This window comes from Phlebotomus papatasi, chromosome 3 (genome assembly GCF_024763615.1).
Source record: "Phlebotomus papatasi isolate M1 chromosome 3, Ppap_2.1, whole genome shotgun sequence".
In the NCBI taxonomy this organism is placed as follows: domain Eukaryota; kingdom Metazoa; phylum Arthropoda; class Insecta; order Diptera; family Psychodidae; genus Phlebotomus; species Phlebotomus papatasi.
In genome coordinates, this window is record NC_077224.1 from 10198092 (window position 1) to 10213067 (window position 14976).

The 14976-nt window shown below is 35.6% G+C and overlaps 1 protein-coding gene across 9 annotated transcripts in view; it reads right to left on the bottom strand.

Annotated features, from left to right (window-relative positions):
* Positions 1-14976, bottom strand: part of LOC129806649 (muscle-specific protein 300 kDa) — a 153596-nt gene that overhangs the window by 56782 nt on the left and 81838 nt on the right. For all 9 annotated transcript variants that reach the window (XM_055855399.1, XM_055855397.1, XM_055855396.1 and 6 more), the window contains 4 exons: positions 11034-11271; positions 8176-10946; positions 1755-2060; positions 1398-1549 (listed from right to left, as the gene is read on the bottom strand). In XM_055855399.1, coding sequence (XP_055711374.1) covers positions 1398-1549; positions 1755-2060; positions 8176-10946; positions 11034-11271 — 3467 coding nt within the window. The remainder of the gene's footprint in view (positions 1-1397; positions 1550-1754; positions 2061-8175; positions 10947-11033; positions 11272-14976) is intronic.

Consider the following 14976-nt stretch of genomic DNA (forward strand, 5'->3'; position numbering starts at 1 on the left):
ATTGGGGGTTAAAGTTACCCTTTTCATGTTAATTTTACCCTTAAAAAGGTGTAAAATTAACATAAAAAAATATTGATATATTTTTACACCTAAAAAGTGTTAAAGTTATGACGAAAAAAAAGTTAATCGCATACTCTTTTTTTCTCAGTGATCCGAACACCTTTAACGCCAGAAAAATTCCTGGTGACCTAAAGGGGATTCGAACCCGGGACACTTGCATCATAGAGCGAGTGCTCTACCACTTCTTGACCCATTGAGTGCCCAATGTCTATAAAACATTATATTTTTAATTCTTCTTATATGGCTAAAGAAAATTAGTATTGACTTTGGTGGGGGTCATCGAAGACCGCAAGTCAATATCTCTTACCATTTAGCTTCTGGCCTCGGAACGAGAATACAGTTCGGACAAAATTCCCAATCATATAGGGTAAGTGTGCTAAATTTCGGCATAGTTGCATGCAAGCGTCAAAGTCTCAAGTTTGAAATGTAATATTTTAAATACAAATTGATTTTTTTTATTCTTTCTTCTGAAAGAGTGTTGCTTGGAACCTTGTAGATAGTTTACCGTCTTTATTTACTCTAAAATCATTTTTAATACATTTTAAAATGAATAAAAATATAGATACAGCTTTGGTAACCTATTTCGGCCACCTTCATTTTCAAAGTTCCTTGCCCTTCGGGAATTCTTCCAATGTCTTTTTCACGTCATCTCGTTTGGCGAAGCTACATTTTTTGTTATTCTTTTGCATTGTATAATCTCTAGAGTACGTAAAATCTAAAAGTTCATGGAAATTCGAGGAACAAAAAAGGTGGTCGAAATTGCAAGCTGGCCGGAATTAGGCACACTTACCCTACCATAAACTAATCATAAGAACTCTAACTCAGCAATTTGGGCAATTAGCAAAATTTATCTCTTCCAAATAAATATTCACAGTAATTCAATCCCATTCGAAAATTTATCGCCAAATATCTTAAATGTTGGACAATAAAAAGTTTCACTATTAACAAAGATCCAATGGAAGTGAGACATTCTTTTCGCGAAATGTGATCATCGACAATTGATTTTGTTATGCCTTCATCATATTTGCTTTTCCACAGTCAGATATATAGTAAAAAAAAAACAACTAACTAGTTTGTATATATGTGATTTTCAGTGGCACTCATCATTCTGTTTTAGCATCACAGTAAATATTGACTTTGGACGATTCACTTTCAACTGGCTTTTTGCTCAGCCATTGAAAACCTCACACTCCTCATCTCACTCATAAAAAAAAAATGTCGAATTTTGCATGAGATCATACACAGAATTAAAACCTTTTGCTCTTTCTCCCTGGGACACCGCAATAAACTTTTTGAACTTGCAATGAAATTGGATGGATAAAAAAAAATTAACTTACATTTTATGTGACTCGTTGAGGGTTTTCACAGTGTCCTCGACACCTTTTGCACATGCAGGATTCGTCCTCTGAAGCAAATCATGCACTGTGTCCGCCAATTCACTGAGTTCCTCACACAATGGTCGACAATTATCAATTTTAGCTGCAAGATCCTATTTTGACGATGGAGAAAATAGTTATAAAAACCATAAAATACGTTTTGTTCATACACCTAAGCATAATCGTTAGAGTTACAAGGGTTGGAGGGGAGATTTTTGCTAAACTCATTTCCACATTGAATGGATCATTAAATTTCCAATTAAAGTCAAAAGCCAACAACAAAGCCACTTATGGTTGTGTGCAATTTTTTTTTCTCACCTGAAGTGTTGCTTCACTATCCTCAAGTTGCTTCCTCGATCGTACAACAGGATCGAGGAGCTTACATTGCTCCCCAATGTGACTCAATTGTGTCTCAAGTGAATGGGTCTTTTTGTCCAATTGCTCCCAATTTTCCAACAGTGAACCAATATAATCTTTTCTACGTTTCAAATCAACTATCAAATTATTCCAATTTTCATTAATTTTACTCTGTTGCCACTCAATCTTCTCCAAATTATCTGCATCGGCAAATCTCTTAATAATTTGTGCCTTTTCGTTCAAAGCATCAACATCCACTGATTTAGCCTGCAATTAAAGTCATTTAACTCTGTTGTTATAAATGATAAAACTTGGCAAAGAAAGGGAAAAACAACTTAAGATAAGATTATTCCTTTTCAATGATCTTGTTCGGAATTCTTTAAAAAAAACACAAAACCGATAAGACGTTTTCCTCCCAATAAATACAGAAAGAAAATGATCTGAACTCTTCTAAAAATGTCTCTATAATTGGTATAAAAAATAGTATCGTCTTCACTATTTACAAATTTCTTCCACTTTTCCTTACACGATACTTTTGTTATTTGGCAAATTGCCGGTTGCTACTAAACACTTTTAGCCAAGTGGACTGTGTGAAACCTAAAAACCGACTAGCCTCATGGAGGGAATTATTCTTAAAGACTGCACGATCACACAAATACAGCAAACAAAAAAAAGTTGAAGAAAAGTGTGTGACCAAAACATGAATCGAATGAATTCATTTTCAACAGGCATTCTCGCGACAAGTCGTAATAATTTTCAGATGTATTATTTCTCAAAACCCCGCGCGACTTGTGTTTTATTTATCAAAGAACACAGTAAAAAAAGAACGCATACATGGTAGTATAAAATGTGCTACACATAAGATCAACCGACTAGCCACTTTAGCACAGTGAAGGTGAAGATACACCGATGACATCATAGATTATTTTCGCTTCATGAAATTATTAAATTATCATTTCTCGAATAATTCCCTCCAAAGACCGACAAGGCATTACAAGAGTCTCTAATCTCTAACACCCAAAATAAATTTCATCACTTTTATTGCATCAAACAACAAACAAAAAAAAACAGAAGAATTTACAACCGACAACCTAAAAGAATTTAATGATTTAACTCCCCAAATGTTGACCCGAAACCAATTCAATTTCGCAAAATATACCGGCCAAACGGGCCAAACATTTGCCATGAACTCACACCCCCTACTCATTCACCAAAAATTTATTTATCAAACTCATTTAAATAATACTTTTCTGGAGGTAGAACAAATTGAAAGGTGAATTTCAGGTGTATCATATATACACTCTTGGGGTATGAAGCATGAGCGGAATATTTAATGGCTGGAACTAATTGTGTTGCGAGTACATATATCTTTTTTTTTTTAAAATGAAACACTGAAGGAAGTATTTTCAAGTCGCATCGAGAGGTCAAGGTGATAAAGCTAGTGATAAGCTAGTTTTAGCTTGTTGGATCTTGTGATTTCTTCATTGAAAATTTCGAATGTAAACGGCTTAATAAATTTTCATTCATTGAATTATTTTAGGAGAGAGCTAATAATATCAATAAGTTGATCTTAATTCTTGCACTATAAGTATCAAATTGGATAAAATTAAAAGGGCACTGTATGTAATGTATGGAGATCTTGGAAGTTACGACAATTTTCAAAAATATATTATATCAATTTCAATGACTCTAGTGATAATAAGTGCCTTTATTTGACTAAATTAATCAATTAAACTCTTATCCCTGTCCCTAAAAGCTTTCATTTCGTAAATTTTATTGAATAAATTTTGCGCCACGTGTCGCTTGTTTTGTTTTGAATTAATGACAGATGGGCAGGGATTTTTTTTTACTTTTTTCTCACAAACATCGAATTAAAATGATTTAATGTTGCATTATTCGCACTGTTTTTGGATATTTTGAAGAGTTTGTGAACGTTTTAATGAGAACTATAACATTTTTGCTGCAAATTACAAGCCACGCAAACGAGCAAAAGAAGTTATGGTAAATGCTGATTAGAGAAAATTTTGTATGAAAATTTGTCGTAACTTCCCCAAAAATGGAAGTTATGACAAATTCTGATAAATTTTTATTAATTAAGGGCACTTACGATAATTTTTGTTTAAAATAATTTTTAATGGGCTTATAAAAGTTTCTTTTTCTCAAGTGCGTTTAATAAACAAAATTATGCCGATTCTAAATATGTGTTTATCTCAAAATCGCAAAAATGAAGTTACGACAAATGCTGATTTAACTGACGAAAGGTCTTGCCGATTTGTCGAACTCTGCAAAAAAATCGTACAAATCTGACAATCTGTCAATATTTTCGAAAATCGCACAGTTCATCTAATCCGGAAAAATCGTGCCGATCTATCGATCTTTTGCCAAAATCTGCCTAATCTGAAAATTATTGCAGGAATCATACGAATCTGCTGATCCGCAAAAGTCGTGTTGATTTGTCAATCTCTAAAAATATCGTACAAAAACTTCTGATCTACCAATATTAAAAAATCGTACAGTTCTGTCAATCCGTAAAAATAATAGCGACCAGTTGATCTTTCGAAAAATCTTGTCAACCTAAACAATTCTGCACGGATTGTGTAAATCAACTGATCCGAAAAGATCGTACCCATTTGCCATCACAAAAATAGTACTAAACTGTCGATCCAACAATATTCAAAGATCATACAGTTCTTTTAATCTAAAAAAAACGTGTCAATCTGAAAATGTGTCCGACCGATCCGCATGTGTCGATCTCTACAAAAATCGTTCTTAACTGCCAATCTACCAATATTCAAATGAAATCTTACAGTTCTAATCCGAAAAACATGCCGATCTTTCAATCTTTTGCAAAAGGCTTGCTGATCTAAAAAGTTTTGCAAGGATTGTGTAGATCTGCCGACTTTGCCAATAAGCAAAGGTCGTGTCAATTTATCGATATCTACAAAAATCGCGGTTAACTGCGATCTACCAGCATTCATAAATCGTACAGTTCTATCAATCTGCAAAAACATGCCGATCTATAGGCTTGCTGATCTGCAAATTTCTGCAAGAAGCATACAAACCTACCAATCCGAAAAGTTCGTGTCGATCTCTATAAGAACCGTACTTAACTGCCGATCTAGCAATATTCATAAAACGTATAGTTAAATTAATTCTCAAAAATGTACCGATCTATTGAACTTTGAAAAAACTTTGCTGACCTGAAATTTTCTACAAGAATCATGCAGATCTATGCAAAAGTAGTATCATTTTTTTAATTTTTAGGAAACTTGTTGTAATCTGTCGATTTTCCAATCTTTACAAAAAACGTGCAAATCCAATCTGCAAAAATTGTGCCTATATGTCGATCTATTTATCTTTTAAGAAAACTTTGCTGATTTAGAATCTCTGCAAAGGTTATATCGATCAGTGAACTTTTGCTCAGAGCGCGCGATCTGGAGATCTATTTTGTCGATTCTTTGGAAAAATGGTACTGATCTGGCAATCTTTCAAATGGTCATGACAATCTATCAAATTTTGGAAGAATTATCCAGTATGATCGATTCGCAAAAATCGTTCCGCTTTGTCGATATATGCAGTAATTGTTTGATCTGCTAATCTGCTGATCTACTTATTCTTCTGCAGAGATTAACCCTTTAAGGATGAGAAGGTCGAAAATTGAGGGTCAGAAAAAATAATTTTTTCTAAGTTTTTCGGGAAAAATACAACTTTAGAAGGCAGTAGGAAGAGTTTCATTTTTGGGTTACCGGTAACCCAATCGTCCTTAAAGGATTAAGCCTATCTACTGATATTTGACATCAAATCAGGGTCGATTTGACTAAATACCAAACACTCCTCGACAAAATATCTTACTGACTGTCAAATCCGTCAAATCCTTACCGTTATCGTTTAAACCCATCAAAAATAGTCCAACCGGTTATTAAGTTATGCAACTTTTTTTCAAGGTCTTATCTAAACCAAAGTTAAATATTTACAGATTCATGAATGTTCAAAGCCCCTACCCGGTAGATTTGAGCCCAATCGGAAATGGTTTTCTGAACAAAAGTATAACAGAAGCTGTGATCATAAAAGAACCACAGATAAGAGGCGCCTTTTGTAATAATTTCGTATAAGCCAAAAAAGTAGTTACTATTTTGCTTTCTTCTGCCGGCAGATTAAAATTATATAACCACTTATTAGCCATAATCTCTTGAGTTCTTTTTATAAATAAAAAATCCAGTAGAACGTGCTAGATGTCGGTCTTAAAAAATAAACGCGAATTCAAAACAAAATTGTTTTGCTTTCCGCTTATATTTGTCGTTATCAAGTGACTCGAAATAACCCATTTGTTACATAGTATCGGTATTTGTCTCTCTGTGGAAGATATGGGTTTTTTTAAAGCTTGCAAAATATAAATAAACTATTATTTGGGATTTTCTCAGATCAGAATAACCTCTTTTTTGTTAAATATCCTGGTAAAACATTTTAGGTCACCGCCCTCTTCTTCCGTTTCTTTAAATTTTAATCGAAAAAAAATAAAAAAAAAACTCGAAAATCGAATAAAAATGGGAAGTAGTATACATAAAGCGTTTACCCGTTGAGAAAATTCAATATTATGTGCTGAAAGGTAAGGGGATAAGGGAAAATAATAAACGATGCCACACCCCTTTTGAAGCTCCGCCCACTTGTATGAATTTTCTCAGCCCAAAGATACACATTTTTTTTCTTCTCTTTTTCGTGAGATAATTAGGTATGTAAAAACTTTTATAACTTTTCGAACAATTTACATAAAAATTAGATAATTTTAATTTTTTGTAAAAGTTTTTGTAAAAAGTGCGCGTATTTTTTCGCGATTTTTGGCGGGGCGTGATTTTTTTCGCGGATTTTCGCGGGTCGCGAATTTTTTTCGCGGTTTTTCTCGGGCGCATAATTTTTCGCGGATTTTCGTGGGTCGCGATTTTTTTTCGCTGATTCTTGCGGGGCGCGAATTTTTCGCGGATTTTTGCGGTGAGCGTGGTGAGCGTATTTTTTCGGGAATTTTCGCGGGGCGCGAATTTTTTCGCAATTTTTTTCACGGATTTTCGCTGGGAGCGAATTTTTTCGCGGATTTTCGCGGGCGGGATTTTTTCGCTGATTTTTGCGGGGCGCGAATTTTTCGCGGATTTTCGCAGTGCGCGATTTTTTTCGCTGATATTCGCGGGACGAGATTTTTTTCGCGGATTTTCGCGGGGCGCGATTTTCTCGGGTCGCTGACAGAGGTTCTCAACGAATGTAAAGTTGAGGCCTCTATCTCTCATAGTTTCCGAGATAATTGACTTTAAAAATTTTCAGACACTTTTATGCATTTCTCATCCAATTTTCCTTATTAATAACGATAATATGTTACATACAGTTTAAGAATTATTAAACGAAATTTGCATTATTTATGTATAAATATTGTTCGAGTTTGCCACAATCCAAATTTGCAATGAAGGAATCGCACCTCTATAAGCTGATCTAGGCTTATCACTGGCTTTATTCTTCAACTAAAATTCTTCTATTCTTGAAGAATGAAAGGGAGAAAATCGAAAAGTGTATAAGTTTTCCGTCCAATGTCAGTCATATTATTTTTATTTGAAGTAAAAGACTTATTGTGGGCGTGGTTTATTTTTCAGTTTGTGATATCCTTAGGGTTACACTCAAGAATGATCTTGTGGATCTGGTTTGCTCAAGGAAATATAAAGGAAGAGCACCAGCGATCGGCAGTGTTCCTCAGATCGTCAGGTTAATACCGTATTGATGCTCCATATAAAATGAATTTTTAAAAAAATATTAGCTACTTTTTACCATTTAACTCTTACAAGAATTCATTACATTAGCTCAGATTTAATTTATAAAACCAATTTTCCGTGAGAGACCTGATTCAATTCGTGACGATCCGAGGTACAGTGTGCAAGTTTTCAATAACACCTATTTTTTATTACTTGATTGTAAATATTTAAAAATGAAATGCACATATATAGTTAAATGGATAATTAATAGAATAATTAACAAGAACAAAAACATCAAAAAGTGTTTTGGGGCTTATATTTTCAACTAAATATGGAGCATGTCTCTTAACATTCCGATCCGTGGTGCTCTTCTCTTATAGCATTGAATTATTACACGTATAAAATGCTAAAATTTTAACTTTATTGGCCAATAGGGAAAGGGGGCGTGGCCTAAATTCATACGGTCTATTTTTCTCGATCTAAATATTACGCATAGAATCAGATAGTTTCGATCTTTTATCAATAATTAAATAACAATAATCTTAACTGATAATAAATATTTCGATTGGGAGGTAGAATAATGAGCAATCACCAGACCGATCACATGAAGCTATAAATAGAATACAATAAATATAAAGTAAATAGAGACTCACCTGAACATCATTTAGCGCATGGTTGACTTTCTGTAGAATAAAATTGAGCGCTCCCAAATTTTCCACACTTTCTTCTGGCAATTTTGATCTCTCAATGAGATTATTCACTTTTTCATAGCACTCACAATATTCTTTCCACAACTTTAAATTTTCCTCCAGGTGATTTTGATGGGATTTTGCTGCACTCACTGTATTTTTGAACACTTGTTTGTGATGCTGCAATTCCTTGGACAGATCATTCTGTTCGGAATTATTGAGTGATGACCAGATTTTATCTGCAGCTTCTTGAATCTGCACAGTCACTAGCTCCGTCATCATGGGCTCTGTGCCGAAGAACAGTTTGTGTTCTTCCAAATCTCCGGCGATATTCTCAAAATTGATACCGTGCTTACTATTCTGCAGTCGCACTTCAACTTCTTCCAGCCAACTGTTGAGTTTTGACACGAGCAACAGGTAGTCGAGACGATATTTTTTATTATTCTGCAAATACTCTTCACGATCATTCAATTCAGCCGGCAATGTTGTGAGTAGCAGACGACTCTCTGACAGCATTTCCAGTAGTGATCCCGGCAGTCCCACTTCATTTCTTGCTTGATCATTGATCTTTTGAATTTCATCGAGATTCTTCTCAATTTTTTTCCGCAACATATGATGATTCTGAATTTCTCTCTCTACACAATTGGGATCTCGGTTGAGTAGTGGCCGAGATTTCACCTGGGTTTCATTCTGATGCAACCAATCCAGGAGAGAACTGAGATTTTCTTGCATTTTTCTGTGTTCAGCCAGGGTATTTTCGTGCTTTTGTTTTTGGCTTTCTATGAGTTTTCGGAGGTTCTGGAGTTGCATTTTTAGGGATTGTAGTTGTTCTGTGATACTATTGCGATCAGCTGCAGTTCCCTCTGAAGCTATTTTGTTGCCTTTATCCGCTGCGGAAGCGAGGATAGCTTCGCATTCTTGAATCTTGAGAATAACTCCATCGTATTGAGCGATTTTGTCTTCAATTGAGTCTCCGGACTTTTCAATGTCCGTCACAACTCCAGTGTATTTTTTGATGAATGTCATAATCTCATTCACGAGGGCAATAAATTGCTCCCGGAGCAGTAGAAGTTGCCGCAGCCGAGCCAATTGATCCTCAATCAACTGAATTGTATCATCCTGCTGAGTTACAAGAGTCTGGAGTTCTGGGAGATTTTCCACTTGAATTTCTCCAATCTTTGCCTTGCTATCCTTCAAATCTGACAGGATTTTCTCATAGGACTGCAAGAGTTCCTGGACATCTTCAATTTTACTTCCAACTGGCTTATTGAGGTTCTTAATCTCAGCCTGAATTAATCCCATAAATTGAATGTAGTCCGTGACTTTTTGCTTAGCTTCCAAATATTCCTTGATATGCTTCTCCAGATACTTCAGACGATCGTCAATCAAGTTGGCCACTTTGTCATAGCGATCCCGGACACTCTTTAGCTGATCGGTAAGTTTCTGTTTATCACCAGGCGTGAGGGATTGCGAAATATTTGCTGCCTCATCGGTGATTTTTCCAATAGTACCACGGATTTCTTGGGATTCTCTGGATAAATTCTTGTATTTTGCCAATTGTTCTTCCAACGTTGGCAGATTTGTCGTTCTAATCGGGCTCGATGTACTCACTTCCGTCTCACTCAACCACATTGTGACACCCTTGAGGGCATCCTCGAACTTCTGACGATCAGGAACAAGGCCAACTAGTTCATTTACCTTACTGGAAACATCTTTCTTAGCCCCATCAAATTCACCGCGAATTTGTTGAATTTTCTGCCTCAGGGCATCTTTCTCTTGCTCCGGAACCGATGCAAACAGAGCAGATGATTGTTTATCGAGATCACTGAGCACTCCATCCTTGAACTCCTTCAGATCAGCCTCATGTTTCTTGTATTCATGCAATTTGGCCTCAAGGTCCGCCACGGAAAGTGGATTTTCTCTCTCAATGACCGGCTTATTGACTTTCAGCCATTCCTCAGCCTTCTCCAGATTTTCATCAATGGCTTTCCTCAGTTGAATCTCCTTGCCACAGCTACCAATTTCTGCCTTGAGGAGTTCCTTGAGCTTCTGCTCATCTGCCTTCAAATTCTGAATTTCCGTCTGAAGCTGCAGCACTTCAATTGGCTCCAATTCCGACTGAATATTATTGAGTCTCTTCTCCAGTGTCTCAATAATCGGTTGCTTCCCTTCGGCCTGTTTCAGTTGATTCTTCAAATGAGCCAACTTCACATCGGCATTCTGCCCTTTATCCTCCGGACTGCCCAATTCCTCAATTGACGACTTAATCCAATTGTGACAATTATCAATGTCATTCTTCAAATTTTCCAATCCCTTATTTGTCGACTCAATCACCTGAATCTTCCTGTTAATCCTCTTGGAAATATCATTAAATCTCCTATCAATGCCCTTTATTTGCTCCTCAACTTGTTGAGCATCGAGATTGCTAATCACTTCAATTGTTTTACCGGCAATATCCTTAAAAGCCGCCAATTTCCCAGGACTTGCAGATTCAAATTCTTCACGAATCTTCTGAATTGTCGCAAGTTTCTGACTACAACTCAGGCCACTTCCACTGTCCAAAACATCCATGCGCTGAATGAATTCATCAATCCAGCCATGAGTAGCTTGAGTGCATTTTCTATACTCATCAATGACACCCTGATCATCTTTCTTCTTGGCAATTGCTGCCATTAGATCATCTTCCAATTTGTCAAGACGCTCTTCAATCTTGGTCGTCTCGTCATCACCTTCAACTAATTAAAATATTTTTGACATAATTATTCCATTCACAAAATTATTCGCTCTCTCTAAACTATAATAAAAAGATTCACTGAACTTACGTGGCCCTGACATTTCCGTGAGAAGTTGCGATCGTTTGTCTCCGATAGCCGTCAGGAGATCATTCATTGCCGCCAATTCCTGCTTGGCACCATCGCTACGCAATTTGGACGGTCGAGACAACCAATCGGACACAATAGCCTGCTGTTTATTGATCCAGTCATCCAACTCATTCCTCTGCTTCTCCAGCAGTTCCAATTCCGCAATTGCTTTCACAAGATCCCCCAAATATGTTTGGATCTGAAGTGAAAGAGCAATTCACAATTTTCAGTTTATGAGAGGGCTTTGAAGTCTAGCACACACTGTGGCTTCGAACACTTCATATTCTTCCCAGAGTTTGGCGAATTTTTTACATTTTACATAATTTTTACATAGTAATTTTTTTTCACATATAAAGTTAAAATGTAAAAAAATGTTAAATTGATTGATATGCATAAAATATCAAATTCAAATTTTTGTTTTTTACTCAAACGAAGATTTAACTGTAATCAGTAAATATTTTGCGGCTTTATGCTTTAAAAAGCTTGTCGTCGAAAATGCATGATGAAATTTACTAGCAATCTCAATTCAAATTTTTTACTACTCAGTTTAATCAATATAGTCATTCGAGGAGAGTTGGAACAGTGGGAGAGATGAACCACTTCGCCTCCTGCCTACACCATATGCACGATCTCCACCTCATTTGGTCTATTTGTGCCCTTCCACATTCTAATGAAAACCCCCGAGTTACAGCTTTTTACATTTAAAATTGTACGAGAAAATTGAAATTAAATTTTTTGGATGTCCGAAAAATGGCCAAAAATTTTTATTTCGCCATAAGAATACGTGTATTTGGGAGTTGAGGAGAGATGGAACTTAATAGTTTTGGCAACTCTTCCGGTGTGAATGTTCGTCAATTTTCTTCAAAATCTTTTCAAGTAAATCTTAGAAATTATTTTCCGTAAATTTCTGGTCAGACTGACTTGATACACAAAGTGGAATTGTCATCAAAGTAGATGAGCTACATTTTCCACAAAATGAATTATTTATACTGAAAAATAAAAATAAACTTCAATAAATTCAATGAAATAGCATTCTTATCTAAAAACGATTCCCTCCTATTCTAAATTAATAAAATAAAATAAAAATGTTTTGCTAAAATCAGGGGTGTTCCATCTCACGCGCACTTTTTTTGAGTGCCTCAAAATGCAACTTTTTTAAATCTAATTTTTCGAAGTGACTATTTTCATTTAGCCTTGTCTAATGTTGATATCTTAAATCTAGAATTTTCAAATAACGAACCAGTGAGATTCGTCTTTGCCTCGCGTTAAAAACATGTCCACAATATTGAATACAAAAAAGGTGTTCCATCTCTCCTCGAATGACTATACATAAATATATTCTCCATTGACAACTTTAGAAACATACAAACCCACCATTTGCCTCTCAAATGACATAAACTCAAAATGTAACAGGACTACATAAAGTTGGTTGCAAGTTTTGACCATTTTAAATTAGTTTTTTGAATGAGGCAACAAACTTTTGACGAATCAAAAATGATCAACTTTCGGAAAACAATATTTTTTTTATGTGAAACTATAATTAATCAGTTTTTTTAAATACATAAATAGGACCTACAAATTTCAGAAACTAATTTGCAAAAAGAAAAATTCGATAATGTAACTTTTTCTATCATTTTTTGCACCTAGTTTCCCGATCATACATGAGGCAACAAACTTTTGGCACCTACTTTATTTGAACCGATTCATAAATCTCTCAAAAGATCCCCCAAAACAGATTTAAAAATAATAGGATTGATTTTTAGATAAAAATTAGTTATCGGCTATGAACCGGTTCATTACCGATTCAAAACCGGTTGGAACCTGTTCAGTTTAATAGGAAATTCCAAGACCTTTCCAAAGACCCCAAACATGACCCCATTTGCTTGATAAATGCGCCCTCCAGTGTCTTTTTAACTTTTGACCTTGAAAACCGTTATTAGGAATGATTTGACGGTATTTTCATCTAAGGACAAAATGTCCGCCTGGGTGATCTCTAAAACATATCCAAAAATGAAAAAAATCGCATGACGCGTTTGGGGGGGGGGAATGAGTGGCATGTTAACGGTCGGCTTATGGGGGGGCTCCCCCGAAGGTCCCAGGTCGCTATCTCTAACTGTTTAGCCTCTAGAGCTGGCGGCAGCCGGACGGACAGATGGACAAATAGCGTGACGACATTTCTCAGAAATCTTCTGAAACATGAAGATTTGTTGATAAAGGTGGTCTCCGAGGGGTGGAAGGTGGAAATTTGGGGGGGTGAAAAAATCGAGGGAGATTATATATACTGCTCTCTCCGTAGAGTTCCAGCAGTAAAAGTTTATTGAAATCGGTTAATAAACATTAGAGATAAAGTCCGGTCCATTTGGATATAGTAAGGGCCTTGAGAGACCTGAGGATTAGCCGAGAGACGGCTTAGCATTATTATATTTATTTGAATTTAATCGTGAAACTTCACTTGCTCATTATCCACTATGACGTCTCTCGGCTTAACTCGTAAGTGTGTCTAGGGCATAAGGGTCGTGGTATAGTAGGTTGGAGTAGGGACGAATAGGATCCATCATTGGAAAGGTCTCGATTTTAGATACACTATACTAAAATTTCATCGAAATCGTTTCATAAACACAGAAAATGCAGTCCGGTCAAGACATTTTCGATTATAACTTCGGTCAGGGAACATCAAGGGAGGAGTGCGACCCACCGTTAGAAAGGTCCCGATCTCAGCTACAACATACTAATATTTAAAGAAAAAGCATCGACTAGTTCTCGAAATATTCGAAATTGAACTTTCGAAAATCGATTTTTAGATTAATCGAACGTTAGACTTCGGGTCAGGGAGGTCAGGTCAGGGGGCTTAATGTTTTTTTTTAACTAAAGCTGTTAAGCCCAGGGGGAAGGGGTGGATATGACATCATCAGCGTTATGTGTTAAAAAGTCTAAATCCAAAATTTTGGCTCGATCTGACGAGCCCAGATTTCACCTGTGACCACAAAAGCTGAGATTGTAAAGAATCTTAGCTAAAAATACGAAGTGTTTGCAGCCAGAGTGTGTGCGAAGCTTGAAAACCTTCCCCTATATCAGTTAATTACCGATTTAATCTGGTTCTTAAATCACCTTCAAACCGAATTGAAACTAGTTCAGATACTTTTTCCAACACTGACAAATTATTGAATATCAATGAAAGTTTTAGACAAAATCCTATACAAACATTATTGCAGAAAATATTCATCCCATAAATAGATAGTGCGTATTAATCATAAAAAACAAATTAATTACTCTCACTATTGCATTTACGGAAATTATTTATTTATTTTTTTATCTCAAGGAAATATAGAAATTTTCCCAGATGATTTATGGCTTCTTTTATTACATCTTTTAATTTTGTGCGTGCAATGTTTTATTTGTTTCTAATGAATGTTGCGTAAATTAAGAGCAATGCACTGTTTTATTGATTTTCAGAAAATGATTTTGAATCATTAAGCAGTTTTTACTAATTTTACATAAAACATCCCAAGTAGCAAAAACTAATCACCATGAGGAATATTTTAGTAACCTTTACGCACTATTGACTTAGTCATATCTGGGGCATTTGACAGTCATTTGACGAAGTCGTCTAAAAGAAATAAAGGTCGCATTGTCTAACTGCCGATTTTAAGATGAATATTTACAATATTGGCGATTGGTCAATTGATTAACCATGGAGAAATTGCGAATGTTTACGTAAACTTAAAGACGTTGACACTTCTCTAGTCATGTCGTGCTACTTGGGATTCTTTCATTCATTTTAGTTTTCTATTAATCTTATCAGAATTTTCCAAGAACAAATGAGCACTCAGAAATACAATTTTAAAATAAATAAAATTGAAATTCAATTTTTAATATAATGGCGTTGGCACATCTTTTTAATTGA